At 42.1% G+C, this 14348-nt stretch overlaps 1 protein-coding gene across 7 annotated transcripts in view; it reads left to right on the top strand.

The window, feature by feature from the left end:
• Positions 1 to 3072: 3072 nt before the first annotated feature.
• NEMP2 (nuclear envelope integral membrane protein 2) overlaps positions 3073 to 14348 on the top strand; it is a 174245-nt gene continuing 162969 nt past the window's right edge. For 5 of the 7 annotated variants that reach the window (XR_013557221.2, XR_013557222.2, XR_013557223.2 and 2 more), the window contains exons 1-2: positions 3074 to 3475; positions 12838 to 12953. Coding sequence is in view for 4 of the 7 variants with exons in the window: in XM_078451085.2 (XP_078307211.1) it covers positions 3367 to 3475; positions 12838 to 12953 (225 nt within the window). In the remaining 3 variants the exon portion in view is untranslated. Of the gene's footprint in view, positions 3476 to 12837; positions 12954 to 14348 lie in introns of all 7 variants that reach the window. The other 2 variants (XM_060622399.2, XM_078451084.1) reach the window with 1 other exon arrangement.

The raw sequence follows: 14348 nt of genomic DNA on the forward strand, positions 1-14348 counted from the left end.
AAGATTCTCTCTCTTTCTCTCTGGGGTCCTGAGCGTCTGACTTCTGGTTTCGGCTCAAGTCATGATCTTAGGGTTCATCGCATCAAGCCCCAGAGTGGCTCTGTGCTGACAGCGCAGAGCCTGCTTGGGATTCTCTCTCCCTCTCTCTCTGCCCCTCCCCCCACTTGTGCTATCTTTGTACCTCTCAAAATAAATAATAAGCATTTAAAAAAAATTCTCTCTCTCTCTCCCTCTGCTCCTCTCCCCTACTCATGTGCTTGCGCTCTCTCTCAAAAATAAATAAATGAAAAAAAAGAAGTTACGACATATAGCCTATGTAATCTTTATGACATTGGCAGGTATCATTGCAGTAATACACCAAATCTTTCTTTATGAAAGAGCCCAAAGTAGTAGAACTTTATTTTATTCTAATTCGTTTAATTAAATGTTCTACCTACCTAGAAACCAAGTGAAAGTTCCTAAATAATTTCTGACATGAGCTAAATTTTACTTCTGATTCATAATGACTGATTATAACACTATGACAGTTACAGAAAATTAATTAGTTATGAAGAACAAGAACTCTAGAAATAAAAATGCAGAGGCTGAAAATTGAATTATAATCTTTTTTATACTGTGTGGAAATAGTCATATGGAATTTAAAAACTCAGGTCATGGGGCGCCTAGATGGCTCAGTTGGTTAAGCATCCAACTTGGTTTGGGCTCAGGCCATGATTTTGCAGTTCGAGAGTTTGAGCCCTGCATTGGGTTCCACACTGACATCTCAGGGCCTGCTTGGGATTCTCTCTCCTTCTCTTTCTGCCCCTCCCTTGCTCTCTCTCTCTCTCTCTCTCAAAATGAGTTAATAAAATTTAAAAATAAAATAAAATGAAAATAAAAATTCAGGTCACTAAAATAATACTAAGGAAGCTCTTTGTTACACATTTTCCCCCAAAATATGTCATGTTAAAGCAATATGAATTACATAAAGTACACACACACAATATTTTAGCTGTGATTACAAACTTGCTGAAAAAGCCACTTCCTGTCAAGCATGAAACTTATAAAACTCAAATTTTAATTCTAAAGATTTTGAATCATTTGGGGTGCAGATTAAGAAGGTATATTTTGGGCTCTCCCCAGATGAACTGAATCAGTCTCTAGAGGGTATGTCTTGGGAATCTGCATTTTCATTGCTAAACATTTACTTATTACCCACACCAATAATAGCATTCTGGAGAAAGTGCCAACTTCTTCATTATCTGTGAGATCCAGACCCCCAAGCCGTAGTGCTTCATCCCATCTTAGAGGTGGACATGGGCTGTTTACCAGAAGTCCACAGCTAAAATCTGTGCCACTATTGGGCAACTGCCTTAGGAGGCAATGATTTTTTTTCCCTTTTTTAATCATCTCTTTTGGTGTAGAAATTTATGAGCTGGTGTTATTATCCAGTTACAATTGTTTTACATCCTCTTGGCAAGTTTAATGGTGATTTCAACTACAACTTTCTCACTTCACTGACCTACTGATGGACAAACTTTTTCTCTATTTTCTGATGGATGGAAAGATAGAAAGCAAAAACTTTTGTGTATGATGCGAACTTGTAAGATCTACTCATAGCAACTCTCAGATATACATTACAGTATTGTTAACTTTAGTCATCACACTGTACATTTCATCACCAGAACTTATTCCTAATTTAAATATTAATTTATTATACTGCTGCCTGCTCCTTTCTCTACCAGATGCTGCTGCAGGAAAACACATGTATCTACCTGTTTCTTTTAGCCACTTTTTATAGTGCCATCCAAAATTAAATCAAAATGAATGTGGTTAGAAAAAAAAGTCATTGTGCAAGAGGCGAATGCACACCTCACACTTGGACCAGGAGCTCTGCCGTTTCTCTGTGGACAGTCTGCAGGGTCAGACAAGGTGGCAGTTTCATTAATAACAGTTTATTTGTAAAACTCATCCCCTTGAAGAATTCCTTATAAGGAGATTTCTGAACTTCCCAAACCATCTGTGGGTGCACACACGGTGCCAGGGGTTTGAGGACAGTTGGTTAAACCTTACTTTGAAGCCAGGGTAAGCCTAGTCAGTCCTACTCATACCTTTAGGGAAAATGAAGCTAAGTTATTTTTAGAGGATGATTTCTGTCACAATTGGCTTCCCTGAGGTACATAACCAGAAGACCAGAATTAGAAAAGAGGAAATGAACTTTTGTTCTAATAAGTGTTTGGTATGAAATATTGAATCACCTTCATGGGTTTCTAGGGCCTGAGAAAGTTCCGTTCTTTAGAAAGAAAAAAAAGCTACAGTATATGTATTACTTAACTGCAAGTTCTCTACTAATTATCAATATTAAAGCCACTCAAGATATTTTTCCCAGTTTTATTGAGATAATTGACATATAATATTGTGTTAGTTTTAGGTGTACAACATGATTCATATATGTATATATTGCAAAATGATCATCATAGTAAGATACATCACCTCACATAATTACAAAGACTTTTGTGTATGGTGAGAACTTTTAAGATCTACTCTTAGCGAATTTCAAATAGACATTACAGTATTAACTTTAGTCATCATACTGTACATTTCGTCACCAGAACTTATTTATAATTGTAAGTTTGTATTTTTTTGAACTGTTTTGCACATTTTGCCCTCCTTTCCCCACCCCCTCCCTGTGGCATCCATCAATCAGTTTTCTGTCTTTTTCTTTTTTTAAATGCAAGCTAATTTAAGACATGCTGTATTGGTGAGGGACCATTTTACAGCCTCTTTATACTGAAGTGTGGTGTGTTGATAAGCTTGGACATATAAGTGTTACTTAAGCAACCATATTGCCAGTTTGTTATTGTTACATACACAAAGGAAAATGGGAGAAAAAAAAGGAAAAATAAAGAAACTTTGATTTGTGAAAAAAAAAAAAAGGTGTGGGGGGGGGGCGGGGGAGTTGTTCCTGAAGGGCCCTTCAAGAGGCATCGCTCAGGAGACCTCTGAGAACTGAGACCTAAAACTCCGCAGGTCACCGGTCAGGGAAGTTTTAGGCAAAATTCACAGAGGAGCTACCACCCCTCCCCCCGCCGCCGTTTCCACCCTGGCGCAGGGACCGACGGGACTGGGCCACGGCCCAACTGCCTCAGGGGAAGACGAGGCCCGGAAGCCCCGAGGCCGGTAGGGGCCAGAAGAGGGTTACAGGGAGCCCCCAGGCCTCTACCAGCCGTCGCCCGCAGCCTAGAGCTAACTCCTCTGCCCCGGAAAGGCGGGGCCTCCGCCTTTCCCGCGTACGGGTCTCGCCGCCCCGCTCAGCCTCCTCGTAGGCCTTGCGCCATTGCTGCTACTATCGGCCGAACGGGGGCGCGGAGCTGGCCCCGGGGCGGGATGCGGCCTCCCCTGGGGCGGTGGTGGCTGCTAATCTGGCTGCAGCCCTTGTCCGCGCCGCCCGCTGGCGCGGTGCGCGGAGAGGAGGAGGCGGCGGCGGCGTTGGCAGGTAACCGCGGGCACTCGCGGCCGGCGCGCACGCGCGCTCCCGGACTCCTCGGTTCGTAGGCCTTGGCGGCTCGAGGGCGCTCTCCCTGCCCTCGGCGGCGGCGGTAAGGCTCAGGCAGCCCGGTGGGCGCTTTCTCGTCCCCTAAGGCTCGCCGGGCGTGGCCGGCGGCAGGCCCAACATCCCTTATCGCCTGCTTGGGTTTCCCTGGTCTTCTTGCTGTCACTTGGACACTTTTATGATTTTAGGAGTAGAAGCAACCGCCAAGCTCAGTCTAGCCCAGTTTCCTCGTTTACGAAGCAGCAACCAAAGCTCCGAGATGTTTTGATTTGTCTGAGGTCACACAGCTTGTCACTGGCACAGCTGACCCTAGCTAGTCTCCCGACTTTCAACACAAGACTTTTGTATAGTACATCGATTTGTGTTGAAAACCTCAGTATTTCTCTATATAGCTATTACTTTGGACTCAATAGAAGAGCTTTAGCTTTAGAATTAGACCGAAATTCCCCTGCCTCTGACTAGCTCTGCGACCTTGAGCAAGGCACGCTACTGGTCACATGTAAAGCAGATCCTATCTGACGGGATTGTTGTGATGTTTAAAGTGTGCCCGATGTTACATAGGAAACAAGAGATGGTAGCTCCTCATGTTGTTAAGGGCTATCTGTGGAGTGCTCTCAAGATCCTGGCACGGAAGGGAGGTCGCGAGTGCCGACTCCAGAACTTCTAGTAATATGCTATGAGCTTAATATTTCTAGCTCATCCCCACTCCTCGCGTAAAATCCTTTAAAAGATTTCCTGGAATTTCTGTCCACCAGGTTCTCCTCCTCTCATTGGTAACCGCTGTTTGCAAGGGAGGCACCCAAGTGTGATCCTTTAGCCCCTCCAACGAGATCAAGGTTCTTTGTCTAAGGATGAAGACAGTTTTCCGATTCTGCCAGAGCTGCCAACTCATGGGAATCTTGCAGTGCGTTAAACACTTGGGGAACTGTTCGGTACCAGTTTTCATTGAATGGACATTCCTTGAGTGCTTCCTATGTGTTAAAAGTGCTTTAAATGCATAATCTTTTTTAATACCCACAGTAACCCTATGGGCTTAAGTACCATTTACATACCCATTTTACAGATGAGGAAAGTCAGGCTTTAGGAGTAAGAAATGTAACCAGTCTATATACTGATGAAAAAATAAATGACAGATGTTTCTAAGAGGGAGGGTTTCTGAGCATAGCAGCAGCCAGAAAATTGTAAGTAGCTTTGGACCAACACCCAGAACCCTGAGTTCTAGTTATTCATTACATTTCCCCACTCACTTGCAGAATTTACTTTGGTCCCGGCACATAATCTTTATGGACAATGGTTTTCTCATGAGTAAAATAAAGTTCTTCTGTTGCTGAATGGCTTCCAATATTTTCCTCACTTTTTTATTTGCTTCAGTCCACCCAATATTTCTCATATTTCTATTACATTTAGTATTAACTATTCTTCCTTCTATTTTGTTAGCCAAAGACCCACGGAAATGCTTATCAGAGCTACTGTTCTGCCCAAGACATGCAGGATGCCCACTGAGTTGATAGAATTCTAGCCCATAGCTAAGAAAAATGGCAATTTACATAGCCTTATAGTAACACTTGCCATTCCAGATATACTATACAGCAGAGGCTATGGAGCATCCTGGATCCTGTGAAGGTTCTAAAGACACCACATTGGAACCTCTGGACTAGACTAGGTCTAAGGAACATTGTTGCTCCAAAAGTGGTTTTATGAGTATCCCTGCGGTCAAACAGCTGGTACTTCCTTTCATGAAATAGGGCCCATGTATAACATGAGAAGCTTGGATTAGATGATACTTACTGTTGTAAAATTCTGTCTTGAATGTACACACCCTTCCGTACAATAGAGAACGTTTAGAGCGAGGCCAGCTTTCTGTCACCCTATTTGGATGAAAGTCAGAGGCAAATGACACAGGAGAAGCAGATAGTTGTCTGGCTGAAAGGAAGAGTTATTCATAGTTTGCAGCCAGTGGGAGAGGGCCCTAGAGACCACATGTCCTATGATAAAGTTCAGGCTGCTGGGTTGAATTCCCAGGCTTGAACTATATAGCAATAGGCCATTTGAAACTACAGCTTTCAAGGTTCTTCTCTATGGAGAAGAAAAATCAGTTCTCAAAGTTAAAATTAGCCTGAATGTACATCAGCATGTGCTAATTTCAGATTCATTCTCTATGCACATTCTTGGAGAAATAAAAATCCAGATTGATATTCAAGTCCGGTTAAAAAAAAACTAGGGTTACTAGAATAGGAAAGTTACCTTTGTAACTTTGGTGCTCCATGCTAACTCCTTTGAAACTAGGAATTTATAAAATAATACCCAGAAAAGTCCTTCTTCCTTTGACCTTTCAGGAGCTAAGTTTTGTTGGTTTTCCTTTTTGTTTTTCCTATTCTTCTACCTCCCCTTCTTTGTCCCAAAAGAAAAGCAGTGATAGGCCAGATGGAGAAAATGGCAGTCTAATTTAATAAGTGATTTTATATTATAGTTTCATCTGAAGATATTTATTTCCCATATGAGGGCCATGTAAGGTTAAATTTTTAGGAAGAACGTTGCTGAAATATTTTTATGTTGGAGGTTGTTTAAGATCTGCTAGGATTTGAGGAGTGTTTGTGCTTTTTATTTTTAGCACATGCTATAAGTAGGTTTAAGTACTACCTGCCCTTTTCTGAAGTTTTGACTGAATATTTTTACCTTACATATGACTAAATTCTTTAACTTAAATATATCCTTTTACATTAGGAAAACTAAAAAATGACAAAAGTAGTACAAAGGAGTAATTTTAAATGTAATTTATTAGTTAAAGCAGGTGATACCCATCTGTCCCTTTTTTATATAAGCTATGTAATGTTAAAATTAGATTCATTGAATATTTATAAATTGAGTGGCACTTTTTAAAACATTTTTTTAATATTTATTTATTTTGAGAGAGCAAGCGAGCACACATGTATGAGCACCCACACTGGCAGGAGAGGGGCAGAGAGAGAGAGGGAGCTGTCATGACATAGAACCTCCATCTCAGGAACTGTGAGATCATGACTTGAGCCAAAACCAAGAGTCCGACACTTAACAGACTGAATGACCCAGGTGCCCCTAAATTGAGTGGTATTTAAAATGAACTAAGGGGGCACCTGGGTGGCTCAGTCTGTTGAGCCTCCAACTTCGGCTCAGGTCATGATCTTGTGGTCTGTGAGTTTGAGCCCTGCGTCGGGCTCTGTGCTGACAGCTCAGAGCCTGGAGCTGCTTCGGATTCTGTGTCTCCCTCTCTCTCTGCCCTCCCCAGCTCGTGCTCTGTCTCTCTCCCTTTCTCTCTCATAAACATCAAAAAAATTTTTTTAAATAAAAAATAAAATGAACTAAGGAATCTCATTGGGTAAGGTAACCCTGACTCAGATCCTTTGGTAATGTAAATAATTGCGCTTCGTCTTAGCCGTTTGGGCACAATTGTCCAGAAATATATTCTACGGAAGTCAGGTTTATTGCAGAATCAAGAGAACCTGCTGAGGACTGCATAGAGTTACAGAAGGCAATGGTCATTTTGCGACTTAGAGTTGCAGACTTGCTGGGGTAGGCATTGTGATGATGGCATGCTGGGCTGGCCCTGTAGATACTCCCTAAGTGCTTAGGAGATGAGGCAGAGCTGGGATAGCCCACACTTCCAGAACTTTCTCTGCCTCTGGAATCAGGTGTGAGGATGTGAATACCCAGGTTATGGGGCACCTTCTAGGGTGGAAGCATATTTCAGCCTCAGGTGGAAGCAGTAGCTGTCCCTAGGCAGGTATTGTTCTCTTCTGATCAGATGAATGATTATTATTAAGTTTTTATGAAGCCCCAGAAATTCCCTTTTGTTTTCTTGATTATATTGTGAAGGGATTTTGTTGGTATCATTGTGATATTTTTGGGTTTCCCTACATCTGCCTCCGGGAAGTTCCATCCTAGCAGAATGAACCAGCATGACTGAGGCCACATAAATAAATGATACCTATAGACATCTGGCAGCTTCACAGAGTTCAGGTCTTGAAGTGTCAGGGCTTGAACAGCCAACAGAGTTCAGATTAGCTGGCTATGTTTTCTATTTCCACCCTTAGGTGGAGATGGAGGAGGAAGAAACTGAATAATGAAATGTTTCTAGAAGATTATTTAAGGGAGGAGAGACCTAGGAAAGATAACCTTTATAAACAATCTAAGGTTAGAAGATCTTGTTATCTCTAGGAAGGCAGTAGTCCAGCCTACTTAACAATCTCTATTTATTTATTTATTTACTCGCTTATTTTTTATTTTAGAAAGAGTGTGCACATTTGGGCAATAGATAACAATCTTGATTGCTACAGTATCTTACGCTTAGCCTAGCTAGCCCATGGCTTATGGTTTACATGAACTCACTTGAAGTTAGGCATGTTCTTCCTTAGATATTTCGGAGTTCTTGTGTGGATTCAATGAAATTCATCTCAGAAGAGAGTTAATAACAATGAGGGCAGCCAGTGGACACCATGAAATACAAACACCTTATCTATCATATCTCATGTATTGTGTAAATTCGACATCAACTTGACCTCAAAAGCCAGAGGCCACTCTGGAGAATTCCAGGGGGAACACTTTGCAACATGCTTTTAGTAGTGTTTCTATTGAAATCAATAGCCAGAGCAACCTACCTCCTTCTGTACTTTACTTAATCCTGTTGAGGACTAAGGAGAAAGAGCAAGTTATTCTCTTCTAACTGGGAGGCCTCCTATGTAGAATACACTGATGTACCATATATGAGTAAAACAAAAACTTATTGCCTCTTACATCTCTCTGCCCTTCTCTAACCAGTGAGGACAAAGAAGACAGTCCCTAGTCCAAGGGATCTTAAGGATTACAGCTCTCAACCCTCTACTTAAGGTATATTGATGATGGAGTAGGGTAGGTTCTGTAGGTCCTGTGCGTTCTGTAGGCGTGATGGCAATGACACAGACTGATAGGATTTTGTTTACATCATGTTGCTTCAAAGGGAGGGACAAAGTGTACCTCCTTTTATTGTGCTGACTGGTGCTGGCCAGACTTTTACAAAGATTGGTCAGGCTTTCACTGTCTGGGCTATGCATGCCCAAATAACTCACTAACCCTCTGGAATTACAACACACACACAGAAGACAGATATTTAAAGGCTGGAGATACGGTAATGAACTTGCTGTCCCTAACTTCATGGAGAGACAGAGTATAAACGAATAATAACATGAAGAAAAAATAAAGCAGAGTGAGAAGAAAGTAGATAAAAGGGGCTGGAGTGTGCCATTTTAGACAGTGGGGTCAGAGAAGGTCTTCCTGAGAAGGTGACATTTGGGCAAACATATATTATCAGAAGGAGCAAGCTCTGCCAAAATCTGGGAAAGGCAGATTTCAGGTCAAGGAATTGGCAAGTAGGAAAACTTGAGGCAGAAATGGTTCAGCATCTTGAGGATGGGAGGATTGGTGTGGCCTGAGTAGCTGAGAGGGGGAGGGATAGAGGAGAGAAGGTCAGAGTACTAGGTCCTTGGAAGGGAGGGTGGATTTTATTATGAATGCAATGAGAAGTCATTGGTTTTGAGCAGGTAAATAATCTGCTCTGATGGATGTTTTTGAAAGATCTATATGCTGATGGGAGAATTGGTCTAGGGAAATGTCATAGGAGCAATTCTGGAAGCAGGGAAACCAGCTAAATGGCTATTACAGTAATTCAAGTGCAAGAAGACTGGTTTGGACAGCAGAGAAGCATTTACTTCTAAATTCAGATCATTGCACTATATTTAAATTGCACCATCTTGCTCTTAAAAGTTACAGATACCAAATGATTTAAGGAGACAGTCTTAGGACCAAGGGGGAGCAAACTCATTTGAAGGCAGTATTTGTTTGTAAAGCTCAGGTCCCAGAAAGAGGATATTCCCTCAAACTACTAACAAGAGTAGTTCACTGTTCTTACAGGAATTGATTCCTTGAAGTAGTGGAGCCCACTAGGAGAGGCGATGCAGGGAGAAGCTCCTGGCATTGAGCACAAGTGTTGTATTAGGAGTAGCCCTGAAGAAACAACTGGCTGGAAGTTAACATTCTTACAGTGGTCTGGGGCTGCTGGGGTCTGTGGACCTTAAGCCTCACCCCCTTTACCTGCCTGGTTGGAATGCACTCCCATTTCAACAATAGGTAGGGATTCCCCTCTTTTACTGAGGAATATAGATGTCAGTATAAAGTTGTCAACTCTAGCCACCCGGTAGAGACCTGTTCCTGCTCAGAGACCCAACAGGAGGGCTGCGTAGAGGCAGAACATAGGATACCAGAAGGCCAGTCGACAGCCCTCCTTCTAATGCTTGTTCTCACTAGCTGAGGGCTTTTATGTGTTTTAGTTGCTTAGGTGCTCCCAGGTTCTACACTGACTTTGACATTGTCTCTTCTACAGCTAGCTGCCAGCTCTTCAATGTCCAGGAATGCTTTCTCCCCTGTGTAGCCCTTGGCCAGGAGTCATTTGCATCTCAGATATATCCAAGAATTCGCCTCAGCAGTTGGTTGCTTTGTGTGTTGGTAGCACTGATTCTGCATTCCCCTTTTGGTCTTGTATATAAACAGGCTGTGCCAAGGGATGCATGTTTTAAAAATGTTTAAAAAATGTTTATTTTTGAGAGAGAGGGAGAGACAGAGCGTGAGCAGGGGAGGGCAGAGAGAGGGAGACAGAATCTGAAGCAGGCTCCAGGCTCTGAGCTGTCAGCACCGAGCCTGACATGGGGCTTGAACTCAGAGACAGTGAAATCGTGACCTGAGCTGAAGTCAGCTGCTCAACGGACTGAGCCAGCCAGTGGCCCCCTCACCCCCAGGGCATGTAGTTTTAATTTTTAGTAGTTTGTATTTAGCAGAGAGCTTCTAGAGCTTCCTTTACGTGCCGTTTTGAGACCTGCCTCTTCACCTGGATTCTTGTATTTCCATCTCAGACTCTCAAACTCTGCAAATTTGTTGGTATATTTAAAAAACTGTGCATTTCCTCACAATGTTAAGAGTATAGATTTGGGGTGCCTGGGTGGCTCAGTCGGTTAAGCGTCCGACTTCAGCTCAGGTCACGATCTCGCGGTCTGTGAATTCGAGCCCCGCGTCGGGCTCTGGGCTGATGGCTCAGAGCCTGGAGCCTGCTTCCGATTCTGTGTCTCCCTCTCTCTCTGCCCCTCCTCCATTCATGCTCTGTCTCTCTCTGTCTCAAAAATAAATAAAGGTTAAAAAAAAAATTTTTTTTTAAAGAGTATAGATTAAATGATTTGGCAGTGTCACACTGGAAGATACTGGGTTCTCATGTGACTTTCCTGCTTTGTGTAGCTTTGTGACTTCCATGCAGTTGCATTGGTGGGTATTCTCTGCATCTTCTCCCCAAGTCTGTCTTCACTTCCTTTAAGCTTAATGCTTAGGATGCTTCTAGCTAGGACACAAACCTATGTGGGCTTATTCGATATCATTCCCTGAATGGATGTAATTGTTGACTAGTTTTTAGTTACTCGGTCCTTCCCCAACTGTGGTGCAGCAGATTATTCTAACTTCACTTGATGTTTTTATGGAGCAGCTGACCACACTCTCCTTAGAGGAGTTGGGGGATGGGCATGAGGCCCGTTTCTCTGTGTGCCCATAACATTCTCTGTGCCTGTTTCCTGTTGACACGTGTAGTGGTGACAGACACCCTGTCCTGGATCCAGAAGAATTTATGACTTTCATCTCACTTCACTTTAAATTCAGATACGGAGGCAGCCACAGAATAAAATGAATCCCATTACTTTACAGTTTTCATATGGCATTTACCCTCTCATAAAGCACCTGTCTCTCTTCCTCTGTACATTAGATTATGTTGTGTTGTATTAAATGTTATTTATATGTTGTATATAACATACAGATGCACATATATTTATATATGCAGACACATATGTATCTACTTCTGTCCCCACATTTCTCCTGTGTTGTAGATCTATCCGTCTTCACTTAGTCCCACCAACCAAAACTCAGTTATGTCCCAAATTGAACTCATCCCCCTTTCCCTGCACAGGCTTGCATCTTCTCCAGTGTTCCTTTTCTGGGTGAGGGACCTCACCATCTTTCCACTCACCAGAACTTTCAGGTCGTCTTCTTGCTCTCCCTCATCTAATGAGTCTCCAAAGTCTGTTGATTTCAGTCCTAAATGGTCTTTTTATCTGTTCTTTCTCCCTCCTACCTAGTTCATTTCTTGCTTGGACTCCTTGAGTAGCCTCCTTAGTGGTCCTTCTACTTTTAGTCTTCCTCACCTCTAAAATTGCACACTGCTTTAGAATTCTTTTTCTAAAACACAACTGTGTACCTGTTATTTCCCTATTAAATTGGTTATTCTCTGTTCTCACAGATCCGTTCTGTGCCCCTCTCTTCCCTGCTCGGTGTCTGGAAGTGGACATCTGTGGACTGCATCACCTGGGCTTCTTTGCCCTCCCGCTTCCCATTGCATTTGGCCAGTGAGAGGCACTGATGGGAGGGCAGGAGAGAGAGGTTGAAGTAGTCATACCTTCATCCCACCGTTCCACATTTTGGCAGGGATTGCATCCCATGACGCTACTGTCCTCTGGGCTTCAGCAGCTCTGGTAACGTTGGGCCCTCCCTTTGCCATTTCAGGCAAGGATGTTAAAGGCTTCCTGCTGTTGTTGATGTCTGGGAAGTTCACAGCGCCTTATTGTTAATGCCTTAACTCTGCCCACATCCTCACTGAACTCTTCAGTTAAACCCTTTTGAGTGTCATCAGTTTCCTGCTGAGACTTTGATGCTTACCTAAAATCCTTCAATGCTCTGCTTTCAGCATGAAGTCCATACTCCTTAGAGTAAGTAGTAACTACTGCTTACCTCTCTAGCTGCAGGTGTTGAAGCTGCCACCAATTCTTGCCCTCTACTTCAAGACTGAAGTACCCATTCTGAGTTCTTTTTTTTTTTTTTTTACTTTCACTTTTTATTTGAACTCCAGTTCGTTAACATAACAGTGTAATATTAGTTTCAGGTGTAGAATGTAGTGATTCATCACTCACATACAACACCTAGTGCTCATCACAAGTGCCCTCCTTAATACCGATCACCCATTTAACCCATCCTCCTGCCCACCTTCTGTGTTCTTATAGTGCCTTCCATATATCACAAGAGTACTGACACTAGACTAATTTTTTGCCTGTCTCCTGTAGGTTGGAAAGATGGAGGGACTATACTTACTATGTAGGAGAATTCATTTAGAGAATGTAAAATGCATTCTTATTGTGAATAAAAGGGAAAAAAAAGATAAGATTGCGGGAAATTAAATATTTAGGAAATATAATCGCTTTTCGATCTCTCAGTTCCAAGGTGTAAAGCTCTGAAGGAAATGGATTTAATTAAAACTTCTGAGTCAGACTGTTACTGCTACAATCGAAATTCCCGAATGGAGTGGAAATACATGTGGTCAACTCTGCAGGTAAGAGCCTATGTTTAAATTATGTCTGAGGAGCTGGGAATTAAAATGTACTTCTTCAAGAATACAAAATCGCTTTTATATGACATAGAGCTGTGTATCAGTATGAAAGCTAGCTTGGGAATCACATCCAGTGGCCCAAGGGAAAGGGATATGTGGAAGGGTACATTAACTCTTCATACGCTTCATCAGCCCTTCCCCAAACTACTCCAAATAAATATGGTTTCTAAGTGAGCACAGTGTGCTTGCTATTCAGATACATACTTTCCAAAATCATTGCTATCCCAAGCCCCTCTCTGATTCTAGGTATGGCCAAGATAATAGTTAATCTCAATAGCCCAGTACTTTTCCTTCATTAATAATACTTATTAAGCACTAGTTAAGTGCCAGGAACTATTATAGGCTCTTAGGATACATCAGTGAACAAAATAGATCCCTGCTCCTGTGATGTTTATACTCCTAGGGATAGGAGATGGGCCATAAATGTAATAGAGAAGAAAATTATACAACTAGTAAGTGCTATGAAAAAAGAAAATGTAGAGTAAGGTAAGCGGAATGAGGGAGGTGAGGGGGCAGTATAAAAAGAGTGATCAGGGTAGTTCTTGTAGAGAAGGTGATATTTAAGAAAGACTGTAATTTTTTTAAATGTTTATTCGTTTTTGAGAGAGAGACACAGAGAGAGAGAGACAGCACAAGTGGAGGAGGAGGGGCAGAGAGAGAGAGAGAGACAGGATCCAAAACAGGCTCTAGGCTCTGAGCTGTCAGCACAGAGCCCGACGTGGGGCTCAAACTCATGAACCAGGAGATCATGATCTGATCCAAAGTCAGACACTTAACTGACTGAGCTACCCAGGTGCCCTGAGAAAGATTTTAATGAAGTTAGTGAGTTACCAAGATAATATACCAAGAAAGAGTGTTCTAGGCTGAGGGAAAAAGATGGGACAGCATATCAGAAGGCATATGATGTTGATTTGTACTATTACTGATAATATACACCATTTTGATCACCTGCTTAAGGTGGTGTCGTCAATTTACAATTTTACCACTGGAAAGTGACCATTTTCCCCTTTGTAATAAATGAGTATTTTGAGGAGATACTTTGAAACTATGTAGATACTCTTTTCCTTACCTTTCACCCTGTAGTTTTATTGTCCATTGATGATGCTTGCATGAACCAGTTATCATCATGCTGTTTTATCAAATGGTGATTTTCTAATTCCATTACTCTTTCCTCATTCATCAGTATTCTTCAAGAAGGAAGACTTTTTCCTTCTCCAGTTTATTTATATTCATGTAATATTACAGATTGCCAATTCATTCAGTGGATTAGAATCTATTACCTCATAATTTATTTTGATATTCAAATTATCCTAGATTTGGCCAGTAGGAGTTCCTTCA

Source organism: Panthera onca, chromosome C1 (assembly GCF_046562875.1).
Source record: "Panthera onca isolate mPanOnc1 chromosome C1, mPanOnc1 haplotype 2, whole genome shotgun sequence".
Lineage (NCBI taxonomy): Eukaryota > Metazoa > Chordata > Mammalia > Carnivora > Felidae > Panthera > Panthera onca.